At 36.9% G+C, this 23034-nt stretch overlaps 1 protein-coding gene across 6 annotated transcripts in view; it reads right to left on the reverse strand.

The window, feature by feature from the left end:
* Positions 1 to 19315, reverse strand: part of LOC580555 (delphilin) — a 36960-nt gene extending 17645 nt beyond the window's left edge. For all 6 annotated transcript variants that reach the window (XM_030984815.1, XM_030984814.1, XM_030984820.1 and 3 more), the window contains exons 1-13: positions 19141 to 19315; positions 14833 to 15527; positions 11133 to 11287; positions 10325 to 10399; positions 9975 to 10060; positions 9151 to 9315; positions 7706 to 7911; positions 7105 to 7175; positions 6295 to 6446; positions 5025 to 5177; positions 3632 to 3706; positions 2516 to 2599; positions 100 to 297 (exon numbers count right to left, since the gene is read on the reverse strand). In XM_030984815.1, coding sequence (XP_030840675.1) covers positions 100 to 297; positions 2516 to 2599; positions 3632 to 3706; positions 5025 to 5177; positions 6295 to 6446; positions 7105 to 7175; positions 7706 to 7911; positions 9151 to 9315; positions 9975 to 10060; positions 10325 to 10399; positions 11133 to 11287; positions 14833 to 15492 — 2080 coding nt within the window. In that variant the 5' untranslated portion in view covers positions 15493 to 15527; positions 19141 to 19315. The remainder of the gene's footprint in view (positions 1 to 99; positions 298 to 2515; positions 2600 to 3631; positions 3707 to 5024; positions 5178 to 6294; positions 6447 to 7104; positions 7176 to 7705; positions 7912 to 9150; positions 9316 to 9974; positions 10061 to 10324; positions 10400 to 11132; positions 11288 to 14832; positions 15528 to 19140) is intronic.
* Between the last annotated feature and the right edge of the window lie 3719 nt (positions 19316 to 23034).

The following is a 23034-nucleotide window of genomic DNA, read 5'->3' on the forward strand; positions in this document are numbered from 1 at the left end:
GTTAACGGTTCAAATATATTAACGATCATTGAACATTCTATGATACATGCTGGCACTATTAAAGAGGAAGATGTGGAAAAATATTAATTCGTCTTTTACCAAATCTTCTATCCATTCTCCGTGGTATGGGGAATATGTCCGAATCGTCATCGTCATTTTCGTCGATGAACCTGCGGAGGTCCGGCTGGCTCCGATGCCGCTGCCGCATCCTCCGTGGGAACGTCCCCCTATCGTCTCCCATCATCGAACCATCCACTGACCCCCTACTCCGCTGTCTCAGCATCTCGTAATCATCAACTGTTCATGCATTGTTAGAGGAGGAAGCAAAGCAAAAATTGGGAGGGATGCTGGGGTGAAAAAGTCTTGCTGGTATTTTGTTTTAGAAGGGTTATGTTAGAAATAAGCATTGTATCTATCTTTTTATCACACCATGCATTTTGAAGTATTGTATATAAGTGCAAAAATATGGGGGATAATAACGCTTAACAATAACGCTAGTTAGGGATATAATGTACAGCTGAAACTATTGTAATTGATGCAAGTTGAATTTTACAGAACAAATGCATTTGTTGGTTTCATTATAAGTTATAAAATTCATTTACATGTACTGTATGTACCATTACAGTAACATCTTTATTAACAGGTCAACTGCAGTAAACTACAAAATATGGCCACTGTAGTACAGACACTCCTCTTTCTACACAGGTTCTAAAACATACATTTTTTCATAAAGGAGACAGTACAAGTCACCAGTATAGAATGTAAGGGGTTTCTTTAGTTAACAATAATTACAGCTTTGATTGTAATCTATTCAGTGTTAAAATGAACTAATCTACATTGTAAGCCCAGCAGAAGGATTTTCTAAATGTATGTGAGTCTGATGTCATCACAGGATCGTCAAACTTTACGATGCAAACTTCTATAACTCTGTATGTAAATCCGCTGGTCGTGCGTCCATCTGCGACATGTTGGTGGTTATATAGAGACATGTCCAAATATACATTTGGATGCACCCATGCACTAATCTATAACTTGTACATGTATCATGACCTGTAGAATAACTACAACATTAATAAAACATGTAGTGAAATCATGTCAAAACTGAATATAAAAAAAATAAATATAAGCTATCAAAAATACTAAAAAAAAAGAATAATACTTCTGAATGTCCTATCACAGAAAATAGTAAATACAATAATAAATTATTTTTAATAAAAGAGTGTACAGTGTTTTTATGAGAGTCACATGCAAGTTCCACAACCAGAATAAATAAAATCCCAATATAACCATATATTGAGAAGAAAAAGTGGAACAGTTTCAAATCAATAAAACCCAAGTCACAAATGAACATCAGTAAAATTCATACATGATCCATGAAAAAGACAAAAAGAGTGTAATATAAAGGCCACTGAACACCTTACATTCCAAATAAATTGTAAAACCAGATTTGAGAGGTTGCTAATGTAGGATACGTCTGTGGTTCATAATCAAACATATCCCTGATTTGGAGGCGATTTAGCCATTTTCTTACAAAATTGAATGCTCACAATACACAATATTCAAATATATGTGTAAAAATATATACATGTAGTATTCATATGAATATTCAGGATTTCAATTGCTTTTTTCATGTCATGTATCTCTAGGTAATTCCTTTCCCAAATCTGTTTGTAGTTGAACTGTAAGGTGTGAAGTGACCATAAAATTAGAGTTAGAACCAAAGTAAAGAAGATAAGAGTACAGTAATGATTCAAACAAAACTACATAAAGTAAGAGAAAAAGAAAAAGATTATATTGATTATATAAACCTGTCATAATACCTGCTACGTATACAATATGCGGTCTCCTCGGGGCTTATGGGAAAAGGACGAAATTCTGGTCAAATTGATACAATTCTTTTTTGTTTATTTTATTGTGTTGCAACATATATTTGTCATACTATTTAGTTCTATTCTAGCCAATATACAAAATCAAATGATAAATGTGCATGTTTATAAAAGGACTAAAGACAATGCACATGTATAGCGATATTGCAAAGAGAGGGTGGGTATTTGGGAGATGTAACACAAAATCGCTTTGGACTAAATTATATTTGCTCTTGCTAAACTGAAGCTGGGTTACAAATCACATGGTTGTAATTGTATCTATTGCCGGAAGGAAAAGTTATGAAAGGGATAATTTAGGGCACACTTACATGCAGGAGACCACTGAGCTTAACTGATAACGTTTGAAAACAGGTTTGTGTTATTGGGTAACACAGGAAGATATATGTAAGTCACAATAAAAACAAATAAGTTAGATGTCATGATTCTTATGTTATAATCAATGGCGAATGAACGTTTTCATAGGAATTAAATTGCACATAAGCAGAATTGACAAAATAATTAGTTGCATAATCTCATGTTAGGTATTTCCTGTTAATAATGTGTTTTTGTTTTTTAGTTAGAAAATCAGTATCATTTCTGCATAAATTTGCATATCATTATATTCTGGATGAAAGTGGTAACTCTCTTACCTGAGCTGACCATAGCAGGTGGGTAATTCCCATCGTAAGAAGGATCCATCCATCGTTTGCTGATCAACTGAGGCTCACCGGAATCTAAAAGACGATAAGAATAATTTATGCCATCTATAACATAAGCCATATGACAAAATGTTAAAGGTATCATTTAACAATGTTAAATCTGTGATGCATGGCCCTTTGTGTTATCAGTGTCTGTCATATGGTGTAATATTGAAGTCCTAAAAAGATTGAGCTTCAAATGATCAAGTTTAGTGCCTCAAAAAAGTAAAAATCTTTGAGTGACAGATTTTACCATACTCAATTCCCAATAGACTGTAGTGTTATAAAAACTGTCAGGAAAATGAGATATGAAATTTTGATTTCCAATCATAAATATCTTGATAATCAGACAGGTGATCGGCTTGTAAAAATCATGGGATTCCTGACTGACCTAAACGTAGACTCTGAGATTGAGTTATATAAGTGTATCCCTACCCATATTTGTGATATCATATTAATTGAGTCAAAGAAAGTAGCTTTCACAGTACTGTATGGCTGATGAAAGCTTTCCTTGTATTGTATGAAATCAAATTAATTAAATCAAATAGTTAACAACTTTTAGCGTTTCTCACAGCTCATCAATACTTGATTACATGATCTGGTTTTCCCTTTCATAAAAAAGGCGTTTAAAGGCAGTCTTATCTTAGAAGCCCAAACTTTACGCACCAAGTACATACCCATTTCCCTCCAACTATGGAAGTGAACTGCCACAACATCACAAGCACAATATGATTTATCCATTTGTGAAAATGTAGCTCTCATATTATTTGTTTCAAAAGCATTTTTCTTTTTAATAAAGATAAATTTAGATAATGATGCTTTGTGAAGCATCACAATGAGTACTCTCCATAATAACTTCACAAGTCCCTCAGTAATAGTTGCATAGATCTTCATCACTAGTTGAAGTGCTTTGTCCTTTCTTTTCATAAATCAGTTACATTAAACAGCCAAATTGTGAATAGTTTGCTTTTCATTATAGGTTAAATGATCAGTCAATTGTTACAACCCAACTTGCATACATATGGATACCAAATTTAAACAACCGTACAGAATGGAAGGACTACTTACAACCAAGATGGCCGAGTGAGCGATGCCGGCGCATCCTTCTCCGCCGCTCCTGCTGAAACATGTAAGCTGCTTCTCCTAGAGGCGGGAGTTTAGGAAGGGGTTCATAACGAGCACACAGGAGAAAAACAAGAGCCGGGAGCAGCAAAAACAATGGAGACACACCACAAAGCAGGGCGGAGAGAGAGAGAGAGAGAGAGAGAGAGAGATGGAAGCCGAAAAAAGAAGCAGAAAAGAGTAGGGTATGTAAAAACAAGATGGCACTACAAGCGGACAAGGTTGTGCAGACAATCTAAGTGCATACCCACCCACACACAGCATGCTCATGCAAAAACAAAATGAACTATCTGCAACTTTTCAACTAGCATATGAAATTATCATTATTAAGTAAGATATAATAGCATTAAATCAGTGAATAAATATTCTAAAAAAAGGTTACAGTTGCAAATAATCCTCAATTTAACTGCTTTTACTTATGATTATACAATATATGGAAACCATGTAAATTTTTGTGATTATAGATTTATACAGATTTACTTCTCGCACTATTATTGTGTCTAATAAGCTAATATATGTCAAGTTTAAAACATCCAAAAACAAGTTACTGTAAATGCTAAGTATACTATCCAAATAAATTGAGTTATTTCACAGATTCTAAATTTCTTTTAGCTGCTTCATAATAATACATGTACTTGTTAGAATGGCAAATCATTTAATTAAAATTAGATTCTTGTAAGTAATTTGAAATCAATTTTCATTGATGACAATCAAATTCTTCATGAGAGTCAGTATCAATTTTTTCAAGAATGCATAGAATTATATTACTTTGCCTTCTTGAACAAGATAATAAAGAGTAATCTTGGAGCATTTTCCTTTTAATAGTGAACAAGCTTCAGTTTCTTCTTGCAATAATGCCCGATCTGCAACTCATCCTTAAGGTGTGGCAACTGTCTAGATCGATCTACATGTTAGTACATGTCGATGTATATTTGTATAGTTATTGAGTGCTGCTATATGGGAGATTTTAACACCTTATAATATATACTGCAGGATATCACTCCAGTCAAGGCCTCTTTAAGGGATAGGATTTTTTTTTTCAGTCTGTTTTCGACAGTGTCAAAAGCGATGAAACTACAGGCTTTTTAGGGTAAGGAGCTTCAAATTCTTCTCTTTTAAACAAAAACTATTTAAAGTCTTTTTAGTGATCCCCTTCAAAATCTTTTTGAGATTCAACATTAGAAGAAAAAAATCGGACTTGGCACTGCTGATTTTAGTCGTATCTAGGGGAGGGTATTTGCTACGCAAAATTAAGTCATCTTTGATGGGTTAGGCAAAGGGGCGAATGAAACATTTGATGTGGTGGTGGTGGTGGTGGGGGAGGGGGAGGCTTCCTTACCTGGTTCAAACTCGCCGGGGGCGCCAAACACCACATCACCATACGAGGGTGTGATGTCATAGCTTGCAGCCCTACTATGGTTCCTTGACTTGGCCCTGAATGGGACCTCTTCATCAGGGTGCAGGGGACTACCCTTCGGCTTGTAAACAGCATCTAAAAACAAAATGACAAATAAAAATGTGTTCTAATTTTTCTTAGTTACCAGCAAAAGAGAGAGACAAAGAAACAAAGATAGAGAGAGAGAGAGAGAGAGAGAGAGAGAGAAAGAGAGAGAGAGAGGGAGAGGGAGGGAGAGAGGGAGGGAGGGAGGGAGGGAGGGAGAGAGAGAGGGAGAGAAAGAGAGAAAGAGAGCACAAGAGAGATAGAAAGAGAAAAATAAGGGAGAATGTGGATGGTATAGACAGAGCAAGATATACCAAGAAATATCAATAATCGAAATAAAGAGTGTGAAAAATATATACAATTTATAAAAAATAATCAGGTATAATATATGACTATATAAATATATTACCTGAGGCATTGTATAAATATATTATAGTCATTCAGCAACCGTGCACTGCACTTAACCCTATGTTATTCATACTACAATTAATTCTCATCTATCTCTCACTAACCACACAGGATTTCATACCACTGCTTTTTCTGTAAGCGCTGTGAAACCAATTGTGTAAGAGCGCTATATAAATGAACATATTATTACTTGTATCATTACAAATAATCCAAGGATTGGGCTGTAAATTACTAGCAACATGAGTACAGTGTATACTCTAAAACCAGAAACTTGCTTCCAAATAAAATGTTCCTGAATTTCATAAATAGTCCCCAATCATGACAATTTTATGCCACAATATGAATGGATCACAAATTGACACAACCCTAAATATTGGCAATTAGCGAAAGTATGATTCAAATTTCAATGGTGTAAATGGTACCATTGATCTACCATTGGTGATTATGCAAATGAGCGTCCAAAAAATTATTATTAGGTTGAATGGTATTTTACTGGTAGATGAATGGTGCCCAATGGTACGTTGTGAGCGTAATCTCAATGGTATCCGAATGGTACTTAAATGGTGTTTGTGAATGGTATCTGTATGGTATTTTTCAGTGGTAATTCTGAATGGTATACCATTGGTATACCATTGAACATTTTTTTTGTAAGGGTTCATTTACACTTAGAAAACCGCAGCGTTTTTGTAGTGGTTTACCATATCGTATCTGAACGAGCCTTTAGACACTAAATCAAACTTGATGACATGATGATGCATACCTGCAGCATGTCTATCGATGAGATAGATGACCTTCTTCTTGCACTTCTCCTGGACCTCATCGGGGAGGATGTGGATGATGTAAGGCCAGATCGTCCTCTTGGCGTTCGTGTCCAAGATTGGGAAGATCTCTACGATCAACCCATCAATGTTTCTAAAAGAAAAGAAAAGTAAGAACATAAACAAATTCTTAGCATTGGTGTCCAAGATCGGGAAGATCTCTACGATCAACCCATCGATGTTTCTAAAAGAAAAAGAAAAGTAAGAACATAAACAAACTCCTAGCATTGGTGTCCAAGATCGGGAAGATCTCTACAATCAACCCATCAATGTTTCTGTAAGAAATGAAAAGTCAACTTTTGATCAGGACAATCTCAATGGTCAATTCATCAAAGATAAATGTTCACAAACACTTAGCATTAGTGTCCATGATAAGGACAATCGCTATGATCAAACCATCAATTTTCCTTAAAGAAAATAAAAATCAACATTAAAAGACTTTTAGGATTGCTATCTAGAATTTGTACGACATAAAGATTGATAAAACGTTCCACTCGAGCATCAGACAATCTATCAATATCCTATTACACAATCAGGAAGAGAAACACATTAGGTGGATATAAATCTGATCATTTTCTCTTGGCGACTTTTGCTCTAGGACTATATTCATCCAAGACAATGGGTGGGGGATACTGTTACAATTGGGTTTAGGAAGAGGGTTAAGATTAGTAAAAAGTGCTTGGTCCAGTGTTGAAGTTAAGAATATAGTTAGTTTAGGAAGTAAATAAAACCATTTAACTGTCTAATCTTACCTTGTATGATGGTAGTCTCTGAGGCATTTCTTGATCACTTTCCTCTCATCAGGTGTTAGATGATGTTCCATCTACATTTGATCAACAAAAAAAAAACATTGGTAGAGAGATAGAAATCAAGTCAAACATAGGGATGAAAGCTATGATAAATCTATCAGAAAATTCCTTATTTTCCCCCTAATAAAGTTAGAAAAAGGAAGTTGTTTCCCTTTTTTTTCTCTGATATCAAGGATAGCCGGAAACCCTGCATTCTACAAAATCGTTTAATAAGGTGATAAGTAATAGACAATTTCTCTAGAAATGTCTAAAGAGTCATATTCCGCCTTCCGTCAAAATTTGTATCACCTGTTTGGATCCAGAAGGGTGTTAACTCTAGATGTGTAGATTTATCAATGATACAAGGTAACATATCCTGCTCCTATCAAAATTTGTATCATGACATATTAGTCAAACCATATATTTTTACATGATTGGTCATGAGAGCTTTCATTTCATTTTTTGCGAGGGGGGTGGGGGCATTTTCAAAACTAGTCTATACCTTTAATGATTGATTAGGATAAATATCCTCTCAGCTGGAACACTAGTCCCCATTGTTTCTTACCATTTCCTTGAACGTTCTTCCGAGTGAGTACAGATCCATCTTGGACAAGGGCTTGAGGCCGATAATACTGTCACCATCGTAGACGGTTGTCGTGGCTCGACTGGTCCCTGATTCCGATAACCATCCTGCGATGGATGTGACATCACTGGTCTGTGTCGTGCTCAGGACACTGCTGGACACCATGCTGGCACTCGCCATCGAGTTAGCTACAATTACAACAACAAAGAGGAAAGCACAATATTATAGCAGAAAGAATCAGGGTGGTACAGTCAAACCTGTCTATAGTGACCACCCAAGGGAAACATAAAAAGTGGTCTTTGTAGACATGTTCCTTTAGTCCATGTTTCAATGAGAAACCATTTTCAAGGGAAACAAAAAATGTGGTCTTTATAGACAGGTGGTTTATAAAGCAGGTTTGACTGTAATACCAAAAACATTTATTTTGTTTGGCCATTGAGCAGGTAAAGCAGAGCAGTCTGGTGGACTATTTGAAAATTGATTGGGGGGTTTGTTAAAAAATACACACATAAAAAAACCTCAAAGGGGGGTTTAACCCCCCCCCCCCCCCCCCCCCCCAGCGACATGCCTGCCTACATGTATACACATAGTAGTTTGAAATAAAATCTTGGAAGTCATATCAAATCTGGATTCCCAAATATTGTTAGTACTTGAGACAGCTGTGGCAGAACCAAGGGTGGCTCCCACTAATCAAATATTTATATCCAGCAACTCAACCAATAATGGAGGCTTACAGAAGTCAAAGGAACCCTGAACTGAATACAGCAGCTGCTGATACCAAAGCCAACAATGCCTAGCAAATTGGTAATTACACACACCATATACAGCATATGTACACGTAGAGTATAGTAAATGATGTTAAAACATACATTGTATACTGAGACAGAGATGTTAACTCACAAAAAAAGCAATGCATGAAATCATAAATACCCTTAATTTATATTGAATGCATTTTGTTGTTCAATATATTAACATACATTCACATCCAAATTCTGAATTTCCCTTGTGCAATTATATTTTAACAGCCTTGATGAAATATAACTGTCACTCAGGGAAAATTATGAATTTGTTAATGTGTTCAGTTTGTTGATTTTGTTGTATTAAGCTCCGAATCATTCAATATTTGTACAATGATTACTCATACAGTAGTACAACATATTTCTGGAGGTAAACTAGGGAATTTGTTTACTTTCATTGAAATCATAGACTTCTGCAATGTACATGTAACTCAGACTGGGGTCCATGGAAAATTTGTTCTATACCAATTTAAATCGCAACCACATTAAATCAAAATATTAGAATTTAGATCGAGTCAATTTAGGCTGACATCCATGGAAACCTTGTTATATATCAAAATCAAATTACATCCAAAAGGTTAAGGATCGATCAAAGACACCTAAGAGGTACCTAAGGAGTGGTTCACTTACCAGAGGATGGAATAATGGGACCGGTTTCAACCACCAGGGTGGGTGTAGATCCGCTCCCCTTGAGGAGCTCTACCAGTTCATCGTGGGTCTTCTTCCGGACGTTGAGACCGTTGAGTCTCATGATCCTGTCCCCTGTCCGCAGCCCGGCCCTCTCGGCTGCTCCACCTATGAATGGAAATCAAAGGAAAAACAAATGTCCAGTAACAAAATATTTGTAACAAAATAACGACAGAAAAATAATAATGAAGCTGTCACTGATGATAACACTAGAAGAAGAAGGAGGAGGAGGAGGAGGAGGAGGAGGAGGAGGAGGAGGAGGAGGAGGAGGAGGAGGAGGAGGAGGAGGAGGAGGAGGAGGAGGAGGAGGAGGAGGAGGAGGAGGAGGAGGAGGAGGAGGAGGAGGAGGAGGAGGAGGAGGAGGAGGAGGAGGAGGAGGAGGAGGAGGAGAAGAAGAAGAAGAAGAAGAAGAAGAAGAGAAGAAGAAGAAGAAGAAAGAAGAAGAAGAAGAAGAAGAAGAAGAAGAAGAAGAAGAAGAAGAAGAAGAAGAAGAAGAAGAAGAAGAAGAAGAAGAAAAAGAAGAAAAATACTACTTCTAATTAAATGTACTCCTACTAATAATAATAATCAGAATTATACTAATAATAAAACCAATTAAATGTAGATGAAGAAGAAGAATATTCAACAATAACATTTTACTTGTCAAACAAACTATCATGCATATCCCATTAGAAAAATTAAAATTATGAAATCATAAAAATCCACCATACATGTACCACAGTGATTTGAAAACACTGATGATACATAAACATAGATCTACGACTTACCTCTATCTATGGTCTCTATGATGACAGGGATATCACCAGCTAATACAAAACCAAAAGAACCTCCAGCTCGGTTAACTGTCACAATCCTAAAATTAAAATAAAATCATAAGATATGTCATAGTTAAAAATCTGAAGTGCTACGGATAGCAAGAGACATGTACATGTTAAATGAACATGGAGTCAATTTCTCATTTTTAAATTTCATAGAAGCAAAGATTACAAATGAAATGACTGCACACATACATGTATACACATTTACATAAGTAATGGTAGGCAAAACATGTACATGTATATATACATGTATTCATTTTTTTCAAATTCTTTCTTAAAAACAAAGACTGATTTTGTACCTCTTTCCTCTTGCAGGTTCATCCTTGGTCACCAGAAAATCAAATCTATCTCTGTGTTTGGGCGGAACAAAGATCCTGGGGAAATAAAAGAGTTACCTTGTTAGAGATGAACAACATATTATGCAAAGTGACAAAGACATGTAAAGCCCCTCTAGTGTTGGGAGCCTCAAAAATATGATGGCAAAATTTCACCTGAATTGTATTATAATGTGAAAGAGGATGTTATTTAAGACACATTTCTGCAAGGATTTTCAAAACAAATGAGTTTGAGTTTTCTGCACACAACAGAAAACCCAAATTACGTATTCTTTTATCAATATTTGTCTTCAAACACATTTTATTGGGGGGAGGAATCTTTGCAGAAGTGTGTCTCAAATGATATTATTCCCTTTCATATTATGATACAATTTTAGTGATATTTTGCTATTAAATTTTTGGCAAATTAGGGGCTCCTACAATTTTTGGGGCACTTTTTGGCATTTGGGGGGCAAATTCGCCCTGAGCCCCCATTTATTTATTTCCCTGGGCTCCTAACACTTTAGAGGGGCTTTATCACCTTAACAATTTTGAGGATACATCGCATCCTAAAACAGTGATGGTGGGTGAATGAATAAGGAAAATAATTTAGTATATCTGACTATTTTATGCATTACACCCAAGCTGTACCCCCACCCCATGCTTTCTCCCTTCTCTCGCTCTTCTTTTCTCTCTTACCAGCCCATTCTTAAAAAAATTATTCAATGTTTCACAACTAGCTTAAATGGGTGAATGGCAAACTTTTTCTAAGTAACCCCAAAATCAAATATACCTGATATCTTCAAAGAGTTTCTTCTCTGTAGGTGTATCCAGAAGACCTGCCAGTGCTCTACCAAAGGCATCCACTTTCTTATCCTTTGCATATCGCTTGAGTAAGGCCAGTAATGTCTCCTTCTTCAATTGGTCATTGTAAAACACTGCATCAAGCTATGAACAGAGGTAACAGTAGAACATAACAATTATTTAAACAAATAAATAAATACATTGATGAAAGAAGGATTCCCCTAGAATTACATGCATTCTTTTTTAGGGAGGTCAGTAATGTCTCCTTATAATATTTTGTGTACAACATTGCGTGTGAAAGGGAAACAGATATTATATGGGATTGAAGGAAACTGAGCCCTATAAATTACAGGAATTTTCCTAATTTGATCTCTCAAGAAAAAAAAAATGTAGAGCTCAAATATAGCTGGTTAAAAAACTCTATGAAAAAAATATACATGTATATTCTTAAATTGGCACAAACTAAAAAAAAAATGGTACTGTACTCTAATGTAGTCAGTCTATATTACATTTAATTGTAGAAATCTAGTTTCATCATAAAAAGTAAAGCAGACAGATCTAGAGCATCTACAGTACAAACAGTGTACATGTACATACTTATTTGTCTGACATTTATTTGAAAAGCTGAAAGTGTTCATCAAAGCATCTCATTTATGAGTCTGGACTACCTACATGTATGCTTGAACAAATTCCAAACAAACAAAACTATTATATGATGTAAAAGTCTCTCACAACTCAAGATTCAAGCTCGTAACAGGTACCATGTTTACAACTAACAGGCACCAGGTATTACATTTCATAGAATTATCTGTCATTACAAGCAAATCCATTCAACTCATAGCACACCCCCCCCCCCCCCCCCAAATCCTCTTTCATCCATATACATCACCCATCCCAATCTTTAAAGAGTTGTTTTATTCAAAAAGTGGTGCACAAAGGCAAATTGGTTGAGCTTTGGTGACACAATCGATTACAGCACCCCAGCGGACTCCTTACTAAGCATGCTCCATTGGAGTGCGCCTATAGAAATGAGCCTTTTCATCCATTCCCCGTAACAATCAAACCTTTATGAGTGATGGCCATTCCCTTTGACAATCAAATTCAGAATTATTGATCCTGGTTCTAGGGAGTTGCATTTAAATGTAGGTGTGTTTTGATGCGGTAGGTGAATCATTCGTGGGGCTTTTGTCTTCCGAGGATGATATCATGAGCAGAGACAATGGCCATCTCCATCAATAATGTACAGTGAGAGACTCCACCTAGAAACTAACTTGATTCTTTAATTGCCTAATGAAATTCGCCAACATCATTTGTGTACACATGATGCAGCTCTACGCAAGAAATTGTATTGCATTGAACTGTTTTCAGTATTGTACAGAACTGTATGTTTGTATCACTGACTGCTAGATAATAAACGACAAGATTTGAGAGAGAGAGAGAGAGAGAGAGAGAGAGAGGCAGAGAGAAAAAGAGAGACATACAGAGAGAGAAAGACTGAGGGAGAGTGAGAGAGGGAGAGTGAGAGAGAGATAAGAAGAGAGAGAGAGGGGGAGGGAGAGAGAGGAGAGGGAGAGAGAGGAGAGGGAGAGAGAGGGAGAGGGGAGAGGAAGAGAGAGAGAGAGAGAGAGAGAGAGAGAGAGAGAGTGGAAAATATGACACAGGCAGGCAGGCAGTAAAAACAGATAAATTATTAAAGATTAAAAAAAAGATAAAGCCAAAAAAAAAGGGGAAATATAATAAGGGGAAATACAATAAGGGGAAAAGGAGTGAACTTCAGTGAAGTAGAAGGAAGCGAGAGATAAATAACACAGGAATGGGAGGAAAGGGAGTTAAAGAAAAAAGGCAATCATGAAAATTAGGGTAGGGTCAAAGGAAAACTTTCAAAATGAGAGGAAGATAGAGAGAAGGAGAGGGAGATAGAGAGAAAGAGAAAGAGGAAGGGAGAGATGCATGAGCAATGGGAAAGAATAAAGCAGAATAATTCTTTAGAGTGGTACACAAAAGCCTGATTGATTTCAAATAAATATGTACATATAATTTTTTCTTTACATGTATTCATGCCAATCTATTAATTGAAATGATTGTTGCATAATTCCCAAAGGCTTTTCAATGCAGAGGGTGTGAACTTAATATCAATTAATCCATTTAAACTACTGAGTGTGTCAATTACTTAGTTCAACAATAGCAAACAAGATCTGAACAAAATGCCCTCCATGTCCGTTAGAACCACACAGGCAATCCCGCAGCATACAGCACCAGTATAGCTTACAATGGTTGCCATAGCGACAGCCTAGTAGGAAGCCGTAGCTATGGCAACGTGTGTGCGCTGTTCATCATCTCAGCTTGTCTGCCAAACTCAGGCACATGCACGTACACACACACTCGCACATTGGCAATCACATTTAAAAGCCTTTCTTCCTAACCGCTTTAGGGCTTGTGGACAGTGGAAAGTGATAACTGGGAACCGATGCAGAGCATTGCATCATGTAGAGCATATCGTGCATGCAATCAATTAAAGCCATCAAGGTCTCATCAAGCAATCATATTTGAGTCTAATAAGCTTGCTTTGAAAAAAGTTGTATGGACAGATATATGTCCATATATATTGCTGCTTAAAAAAACAATTAGTTTGCAAATGAATGGAATACTAATTTCTTATTTACACTGTACATGTATGTACAAATTTACATGCACACTACCAGCCTAAGATACTGCAAGTGCTTGAAAACCTTTTTCTGTCTTTTCTCCATATATTTTATTTAAAAAGAAATGTAATTCAAAATGTAGGACCTCAAGCAAACGATATTACCTGTAAAATCATAGCAACTACTTCTTTCCCCTCCGGCAAACTCCTGTACATGCATTACATGTATGTACTAGTTACAGTATAAAGTAATTTGCTCTCAATGCAAAATGTGATCATTTTTTCCCCCCATCAATTTCCACATTTATTTAACTTCAAACAGTCTTGAAAGATGGATCACAAATTTTCACAAACATTTGATAAAACAGACTTAAAGTGTACAACATTTTCAGTGGAATAACATTTATAAGAGATTTTGAATTAGGGATAGTTGACATTTTGTTTTCCTTCAAATGCGTTCAACCTGTTATGATGCACCCATATCATTTACATGTTACATACTTCCGTTTACTTGTCGTTCCCATTTATAGACCAATTGCAGAGAACTAATTAGTTGCCTTTCTAGTTTCTAGGAACATTAGTCATCCAATTCATATCACCGGACTTGAGCAAATGCGTTGAATTATGCATGAGTCGATTTGATACAATGAAGACGAAGGTTACCGACTAGCTCCATTTCATGGTAAAAGTAATTAGTTTACAGCGTTACTCTTTTTGACCCTCTACTGTGTACATCTTAAATGCACAATGACAGTGCAACTGAAAGATATGACATGGGTCGATCCATAAAAATCTTTACAAGAGGATTTTGAAACAATAAACATTTCTAGGGCCACTGGGCAATTGTTCAGATAACAAATTTGGGAGTTTGGAATTGAGCTTGCGGTTATTTTGCATGTCACATACTGTACATGTACATGTACATGCATGCCCTTGTTCAAATCTGTAAAAAAAAAAAATATGGAGGCCTATACAAGCACTAGAGTCCTGCTTGTCTTGAGTCCCAAGGCCAGTGACTGACTAAAAAGTATATGGTTGAACTTACCTTTCTGAAGAATCCATCTGCTTTATTTTTCCTGTCCTGAGCATGAGCTTCAAACCTTTGGGCAATCTTCTTGACTGATTGGTGTCCCGCACCAGGAATGATGACCATCTTCAATCTGGCCGCTCCCCTTACAAACAACTTAGCATCATCAGAATGCTTGATGGGAAGTCCGTTGATTTCTAACACCATGTCTCCTGCTTTCAACCCACAGTTCATCGCGGGACCACCGCGCTCGACGACCTCCACGTACACGGGACCGCCTCCAATGAGAGTCAAGCCAAAGTGGCCATTGCGATCGCGGTAGAGTTCACACGTCTTCACGCAGGACACGACGACGATGCTCGGAGGCACTTCCGGACATCGTCTGGCGAGTGTCATGATGGACTCTGCACCCAAGTGGAGGATGCTTTGGTTATTGAGTTCCACAAGTTGGTCTCCAGGTTGGAGCCCGGCCGCATGGGCATGGCTGTTCGGCTCCACGGAGAGAATATAGGTAGGGGCGTCACCCCCGATTGTGAAGCCAAATGATTTGGGCCAGGTTTTGTTGTTGACCGGCATCGGGAGGGGCGGTCTCTTGTGTGGTCTCTTGGACGATGCTGTGGAGGGTCTAGATGACCGCACTGACCGACTGGCACGAGAGGATGTTGACCGTCCAGGCATGATTCCTCTCTAGGTCTCCATACCTGGGGAAAAATCTGGAAAATTAAAACACATTTGAATAATTAATATTCCTTCTTTAAATTCTTCTTTACAACATGTATAACTACAAAAAGTTCAAGCAAATATTGTTTTTAAAACTCTAGTCCTCCTCACTTCCTTATTTTCATAAATAAATGCTTTTGTTTTTACTTCTAATAATACGGTATGTGTTAACTTTTTTAAATAGTCATACAGGTGGTTTTTTCAAACTTCACTTTGAGCCTCTTTAAATGAATATGAATCACATTTCACTAAAAATAGACAGTTCAGCCTCCATATCATGGTGGCAAATTGAAATTGGGTTTTGAAAACCCCACACATTTTGCCCATACCCCTCTCACAAAAATATTTCTGGATATGTAACTGTATGTTTAACCCCCTAAGATAGTCCTTTTCACTAATGGAGATTTTGTTTTCTTTGTAAATCTGGAGGAAAACTAGATTGAACTTTGAAGCATGACATAAACAGTCACAAGCGCTTTAGCAACCGCCTGTATAGAAATACCACATGTCTGTAAAAACAACTATTCTGTTCCCACTAAACAGAACTTGTGATTGAAATTTTCAAACAAGTGTTAGAAGAACCTGTACCGGTACTTCACAAGTTCTCATAAAGGGCACCTGCCTATAATAAAGACCACTTTTCTTGTCTCCCTAAAGCAGTCTTTTCACGAGTTTCATTGTTATTTGATGTGAACAAGAGTAGGCCTACTACAATGTATCTTCCATACATTTTGTAATGTTATAGCTGCTTTCCAGTTTCTTAAGGACCCCACGCCTAGTTTTCGCATTGGAGACGGCTGACGACAAACAGCGAATGGGAGCTCTGAAGATCATTGGGTGATCAAGGTCAGGCTAGGGGCAAGCCTTTGAACTCCTGCCGGGAATCATATTACAATAATAAACACTCATTCATGTACACTTAAACATGCACATCACATTGCATCCTTATACGATGGACATGATTAAGCTACACTGTTCGTGTTGGTGCCCATCAATGCACCTTACAAAGCACTAATGTGAATCAAGAAAATTTCACCACTTTCATGAGTCTTCAAAATAAGTTGTTTTCAATGATAGACTGAAAGAAAGATTCTTGTGTTAACTTTTTACAATGAGTAAGAATGCATCCTCTGTGATTTAATTGAGCTACCGGTACTTCTTTTCCCCTCATTCCAGTAAAATTGTTTGACTCTTGATAACAGACCCTTTCCACTTGACAGATCAACATGTACCTGTTGGTCGGCCAATTAGACTTATTAATGCTTATTTTTTCACACACGCTAGAGTGAACAAAGTTAACAAACATGATGTACTTGATGTCAATGCTTGAAGGACCCAGTCACCCAACCCTATCAAATTTAAGAAATATCTTTTATGGGGGAGGGGCAGAGATTCATGGTGCTTCAACATTCATCTGTTTGTCAGTCCACTTCTTAGTAAAATATCCACAGAGAATTTGTGTTTAAAAACTCTATGCTTCATAAGGCAAAGTAAACACATTGTATTCATAGTTCCAAGTTTCTTGACCCAAACCCACTTCCTCTATGGTTATACTTCACAGTTGAGTTGTTCATTTAATTGCATCAGTCACAGTTCAGGTTGACAGCTAATCACACTTACTGCATCCGTTCAATTAAAACAACAACACTTACAATCAGTACACTGTAGTAAGAACAAGCTAGGATGCACTCAGCTGCAGAACCTGTTCCATTGTAATGTTTTTAAAGATTAACATGTATGTACAAGCAGATCAAAGTTTCTTTTTCTTTAAGGGGTTCAGTTGCAGTTTGGTTTGATAAGGGTAGATTTGTTGTACAAGAAAGAGGAGGCAGTCAGCTGCAGTCACAACCTGTTGTTCCATTGTAATATTACAGATCATTAGATCCATTGCAATGCTCCTCTTATTCAAGAAGTTTGTTTGATCATAAAAAAGAAGTAGCTAACAATACAGTCAGGCAGTCAACTGCAGAACCTGTTTACAACCCAAGCTTCTTCCTACATGTAATCAGGAAGTTCACTCACAATTTGGTTTAAAAAATGCAGCTATAAAGGGTGCAGTCAGCTGCAGATCCTAATCCATTGTAATACATGTATTAAGATTTAAATCCAGATTTAATTCCTTTTTAAGGGGGAAGTCCAATCTTAAGAGTGCAGTTTGGTTCTGGTACGAGATCTACATGTATTCAGAACAAAAAAAGATGCAGTCAGCTGTTGAACTCATTCCATCATGTAAAAAGTATACTACTTCCTCAATCACTGTTGTGTAATATTGTGAAATAGTTGAGGGTACATGTACAGGTACTTGTACGTAGAAAACATTGTCATTTGTATCAAACACTACTTTCTCAGCTTATTTTCTATGGTATGGTTCTTCTTTTGATTTATTAATCTATTGAATTCTATTCAAGTTTATAATTGTAGTTTCAGACTTCCAATAAATACATATTTTTAAAAGTTTGATGATTTTGATAAAAACTTCTTTTAAAAAGAAATGGGAATATGATTAAGACTGTAGTTCCGCGTAATACAAGCAGATATAAAGTGAAAAGAAAAACAGATGCAGCAAGATCTAGATATCATCTAGAACCTGTTCTATCAGTATCAGAGTATCAAGATTTAAATTATGACAAAGTAAATCAAACTCTTACAGGAAAAGTTTGCAATTTTAAATCATGGTCAAGTAACAAATGTATACAGAAACAAGGGTGCAATCATCTGCAGACCCTAAATTGTTATCTGGTTATAAGAGATTTAGATTATGGATTATACACATACAAATTACAATATCCTCTTTTGGAAAGAGTTCTATACACTGTATGTAACCCCAGGGCCGGCCCCACTAAAATTGGAGAAAAAATATATAGATATGTTTCAGAGTGATATACTTGATGATAATATAATATATGACACATGGGAAACTAGGGTTAGGGTTAGGGCTAGAGTTAGACAATGAGATATAGCAAGAAAGTGTAATGGATTAAAGTAAGTAAAGTAAAGTAAGTAATAATAAGACAATACAAGAAATTTTGTTTTCGTATTTATTTAGCAGGGCGGGGGTAAATATGGAACTCTTTCCCCTCTTTCTTAAGATGGATATTTGCGCACTTCATCCTGATCTGATATCAAATTGGTTTTGAAACAGATTTATGAAATTAAGAGAGCTAATCAAGCATGACAATCACATCTTCTTCTTCTTCTTTCTTGGTTTCCTCCAGGTTTGGAGAACTGCGCGCGGAGTGTATCCTTCGCAGATTGAGTAAATAGATAGTAGAGACAATACAAACAACAATCATGGCATTCATGACGTGTATTTTGCAAGGCAATTTCATTTGTCGATCAAACCAGGGAGACACTTGCACTTCTCCCTGATCAAACTTTCACATAAAAACCGGTATAGAGTCTAGTCGGCCGTCGGTTAGGAACAGTCCGCAGCGCAGATGCAACTGCAGCCACAAGCTACGGCCCACTGTATCACACATAACACAACACGCACGCCGCTGTATCACTCGACTGGAAAACCAATCATTTTGAAAATTCTCGATCAATGTTACTTACAAACACAACATGTTACCCCCTTTTGAAACAAACATGCAGCATTATACTTACCAGGAGTTTTCTTTGACAAAATTTACACTATAATCCAAATTTATATCATCCAAACGGGTACGGTTGCACGAGAAACGAGGAATTTACACCCCGCCATCATTCAATTTCGCTCGCGAGAATTCCCGTTACTGTGAAGATAGCGTCTATGGTTTCAATTCATGCGATGCATGCAGTACATGTTGTGTTGCAGGTGGGTATAGATTTTAATTTGTATGGTGCGCGTGCGCAGTCCAATTAGTGAATCGCAGACAAGTAGCAGGTGGCACTGCTTTTTGTCTATTCTACTTAATCTCCCTTTTCCCAAGACAACATAGCCTACATTATAATAACAGAGAAAAGACTTAAAGGCCAAGTCCACTCGAAAAATAACTTACTTTCAATAATAAAAGTGGAAAAATCAGACAAACCAATCAAAAAAACTTGAACAAAATCGGATAGACCTAACCAATATTAAAATAAGAAAGTTATGAATTTTTGAAAAAGTATGTAAAACCAGGGACTTGGAAGACTGAGAATCACAACACAAACTGCCAATATGGTTATCAGTTTGTGACGTCATGTCCTCACTATTTATCAATTGCTCTGTATGGTTTAATCCCATTAATTTCCCTTTTTATTCCCCAAAACTTGATTTCCCCATGCCTTTGCCCAGGTTATATGATTTGTATCATATTGCGTGCATGACATTTCACAAAATCTTTTATGAACTTTGAAGAATTTACACTATTTTCTGAATATTGCATATTCATAATTATTGATTTTTTATATAAATAGTTTATCAAAATTCATATTTTTTATGATTTAAGTGGAAAAAAATACTCTATGTTAGTGCATCCAGCCATCCACACAAAAACATATTACTATTAATCTAACTTGGATGCTGGTGTGAAGAAATAAGATTCTTAAGGAGAACATAGGAAATTTAATATCATCAATATAGGATAGTGAGGACATTATGTCACAGACTCATGAGTCTAGTGATTTTCAAAGTTTTTAACGTCATTAAAAATTCATAACTTTCTTATTAATTATCTGATTTTGCTCAGAATTTTTTTGATTGGTTAGTCTGATTTTTCTGCTTCTATTGAAAGTAAGTTATTTTTGGAGTGGACTTGGGCTTTAACCCCGGCCATAAACAGCGACGGGTCTGGAATTTTGTAAAAGGTGGCACAGTTCCGAAAAGGAAAAATATTGTTTCCTCCCATTTCGGGTGATTGTGATTACAAAAGACACCACCGAACTGGAGACCTGCATCTGCCAATTTATAGGGTATGCATGCAAGATTCAATTTAAAAATAGACAAAGATTCTACGATTATTCATCTGCCATTTGTTACAACGAGGGGCTTCTTGCAAATGGAAATAGGATGGGGCTGACGCTGGGGCGGCCGAGCGACTTCCAAAGTGCGGGGGGGGGACCAAGAAAAAAGGGCACTTTGTGGGGGGAAAGGGCACCTACAAAGGAAATCTCAAAGCGAAAATATACAATTTTTTAGACATTGGTATATATACTTCTACAATTGTGATTACAATTAACCTGGATGATTTCAAAATTTGTTTCACTGTATACACCATACAAGATCTTGCTTAAGCTTGCTTTGTAGTTGGGTTTGATTGTCTAAACATTTGTTTGCGAGCGAGGAAAATGTTTAAGATGTGTGAGTGAGGTCGCAGTGCGAAGAATTGCATCTTATAAAGACATAAAAACAATATCCTCATGGGGTTATAAGCACATTCTCATAACAGAAGACTGAAAAGACCTTTGATAAGTAACATAAGTATATCATCTATAGATGTGTGCGAGCGTAGTGAGCGACCTTTAGGGGGGAATTGCTCTTAGTCGCTTTGAAATTAGCTAGGGCGCGTAATGATGAGAGGAAAAGGGGACACTTATCAGGAAAGAAGGAGCATGTGCACAAAGAGTAATTATCAGAGGTGAAAATTGTGGGCACTTCTTACACCCTCAAAAAGAGGCACTCACCAGGGATGAGAATAAGAAATGCGCATTTGTCGACGGAAAAGGGGCCCCCATCAGATTTTGATAGGGGCATTTATAAGATATAAAATAGGAAAAAGGGCACATGAGAAAATATAAGGTGCGCTTATCCGAGTTGAAATGGGGGTAGTTATTAAAAGGGGAAGGGGCACTTCTCACAAAGGAAAAAGGACACTTGTCAAAGTAAACGAAGCGCGTACCTCTCAGATTTAAATAGGACAATTATCAGAGGTGAAGGGGGCACTTATCAAAAGTGAAAAGAGGCACTTCTCGTACCTAACTAGGGGCACTTACCAGAGATTAAAAAGGACACTTTTTGCAAAGGAAAATGGGAACTTCTCGAAGGAAAATGGGCACGTGTCCAAATAAAAGGGGCACTTATCAGAGTTGAAGATGGGAAGGGGCACTTTTATAAATTAATAGGGGCACTATTCCTATGTCAAAGGGGGACATCTTAAAAAGTTAAAGGGGCACTTTTCCTATGTAAAAAGGGGCACTTTTTGGGTGCTTGAAAAAGTTGGGGCAGGGGCGCCCCCCCCCCCCCCCCCCGGAGGGCCGCCTCTGGGCTGACGGCAGTATCTCTAGGGGATGTTGACTGGGGAGCTAGATTTAAATAACAATTAAAAAAACTTTCTCTAATTTAAAGCATGTCCCTTCATTTACTAAAAAAAAAGTTTAAAATGCATGGTTCAAATTAAAGCTTATCTGCCATAGTTTATAGGAGGGATTAGACCGCCCTGCAAGGTCACTGGACGGGTGGTTATCTCATCAACTGAGCTCTCAGTTAACATAAGAAAAAGAGGATCATGGGGGACCAATGGTCACCGATTAGGCATTGTTTGTTATATAGAGGGCGCAAGTAGCTACAAGTAGTGCAGTGGGCCTTTAAGCAAAGATGAATTTTAGATGTAAAACCTACATTGAGCATACGTTGGTTGCTGACTGTTGTTCAGAGACTGTTGAATTGGCAGCAAACTTTACATGTAAATATATAGTTAGTTTTTCAGACCATATGAAGGCCTGTAAACAGAAAGTTACTATTCGTGTTTTACCATTTTGTAAGAAATTGACTACAATGTAGGGCCTTCAAAATGCGACTTGTATTGTGATTGGGAGAAATTATTTTCAAAAATATGTGATTTCTGGCATACAATCTAGAAAAAAAGAAATCATCCCAGAATTTTTTACTCAACATGCTGACCTTTCGAGAGTGTTAACAATCCTGATAATTGTTGACATTGTATATATCGCTAATTCTTAAGAAATCACAAAACTGAGGCCCATTCTGGTTTTACATCATCAATTGCTAAAGATTTTCTTATTAGTTAGCAATTAAAAGTCTAATTCCAATTATGACCCAGCAGCTAACTCACTATGCAGCAATTACGTCATTATGATTTTTTTTAGAACAGAACGACAATACTCATCAGCAAGTTATTCTGACTCAGACCACCGTGTCCACAAAATTGTTTAGAATTGATTTAAAACCTGTTCCAATTAATTAAGGCACCCCCATTTTAAAGTGTTGGTACTCTTTGTATAACAGCATGCAAAAGGTCTTTCCGGACCTTATGAACAGCAACTGGTTAAAATAAACACAATTGTAACAAAGGCGGACAAATTAACGAAGTTGATCAGGAACCTTATTATGACACTGATCTACAGAGGGTTTTTTCTCTCCTTTTTTTCTCGTTGAGATCAGTGTTATAATTGGTCATAGACAGTAGCATTGGTCAAGCTATTAAAAGGGACCTTCGAAGTGATGCTATATATTCTGAAAGGGGCACCAGACACCCTTCATCATACATTAAATGGTCAAACAAATTCAGCAGTGGTGGTTATTTTTTCAGTTTCAGTATGATATTCAGTTCATTTGAATATTTCATAGCATACATTATC

Source organism: Strongylocentrotus purpuratus, unplaced genomic scaffold, assembly GCF_000002235.5.
Source record: "Strongylocentrotus purpuratus isolate Spur 01 unplaced genomic scaffold, Spur_5.0 spur5_scaffold_14, whole genome shotgun sequence".
In the NCBI taxonomy this organism is placed as follows: Eukaryota; Metazoa; Echinodermata; class Echinoidea; order Camarodonta; family Strongylocentrotidae; genus Strongylocentrotus; species Strongylocentrotus purpuratus.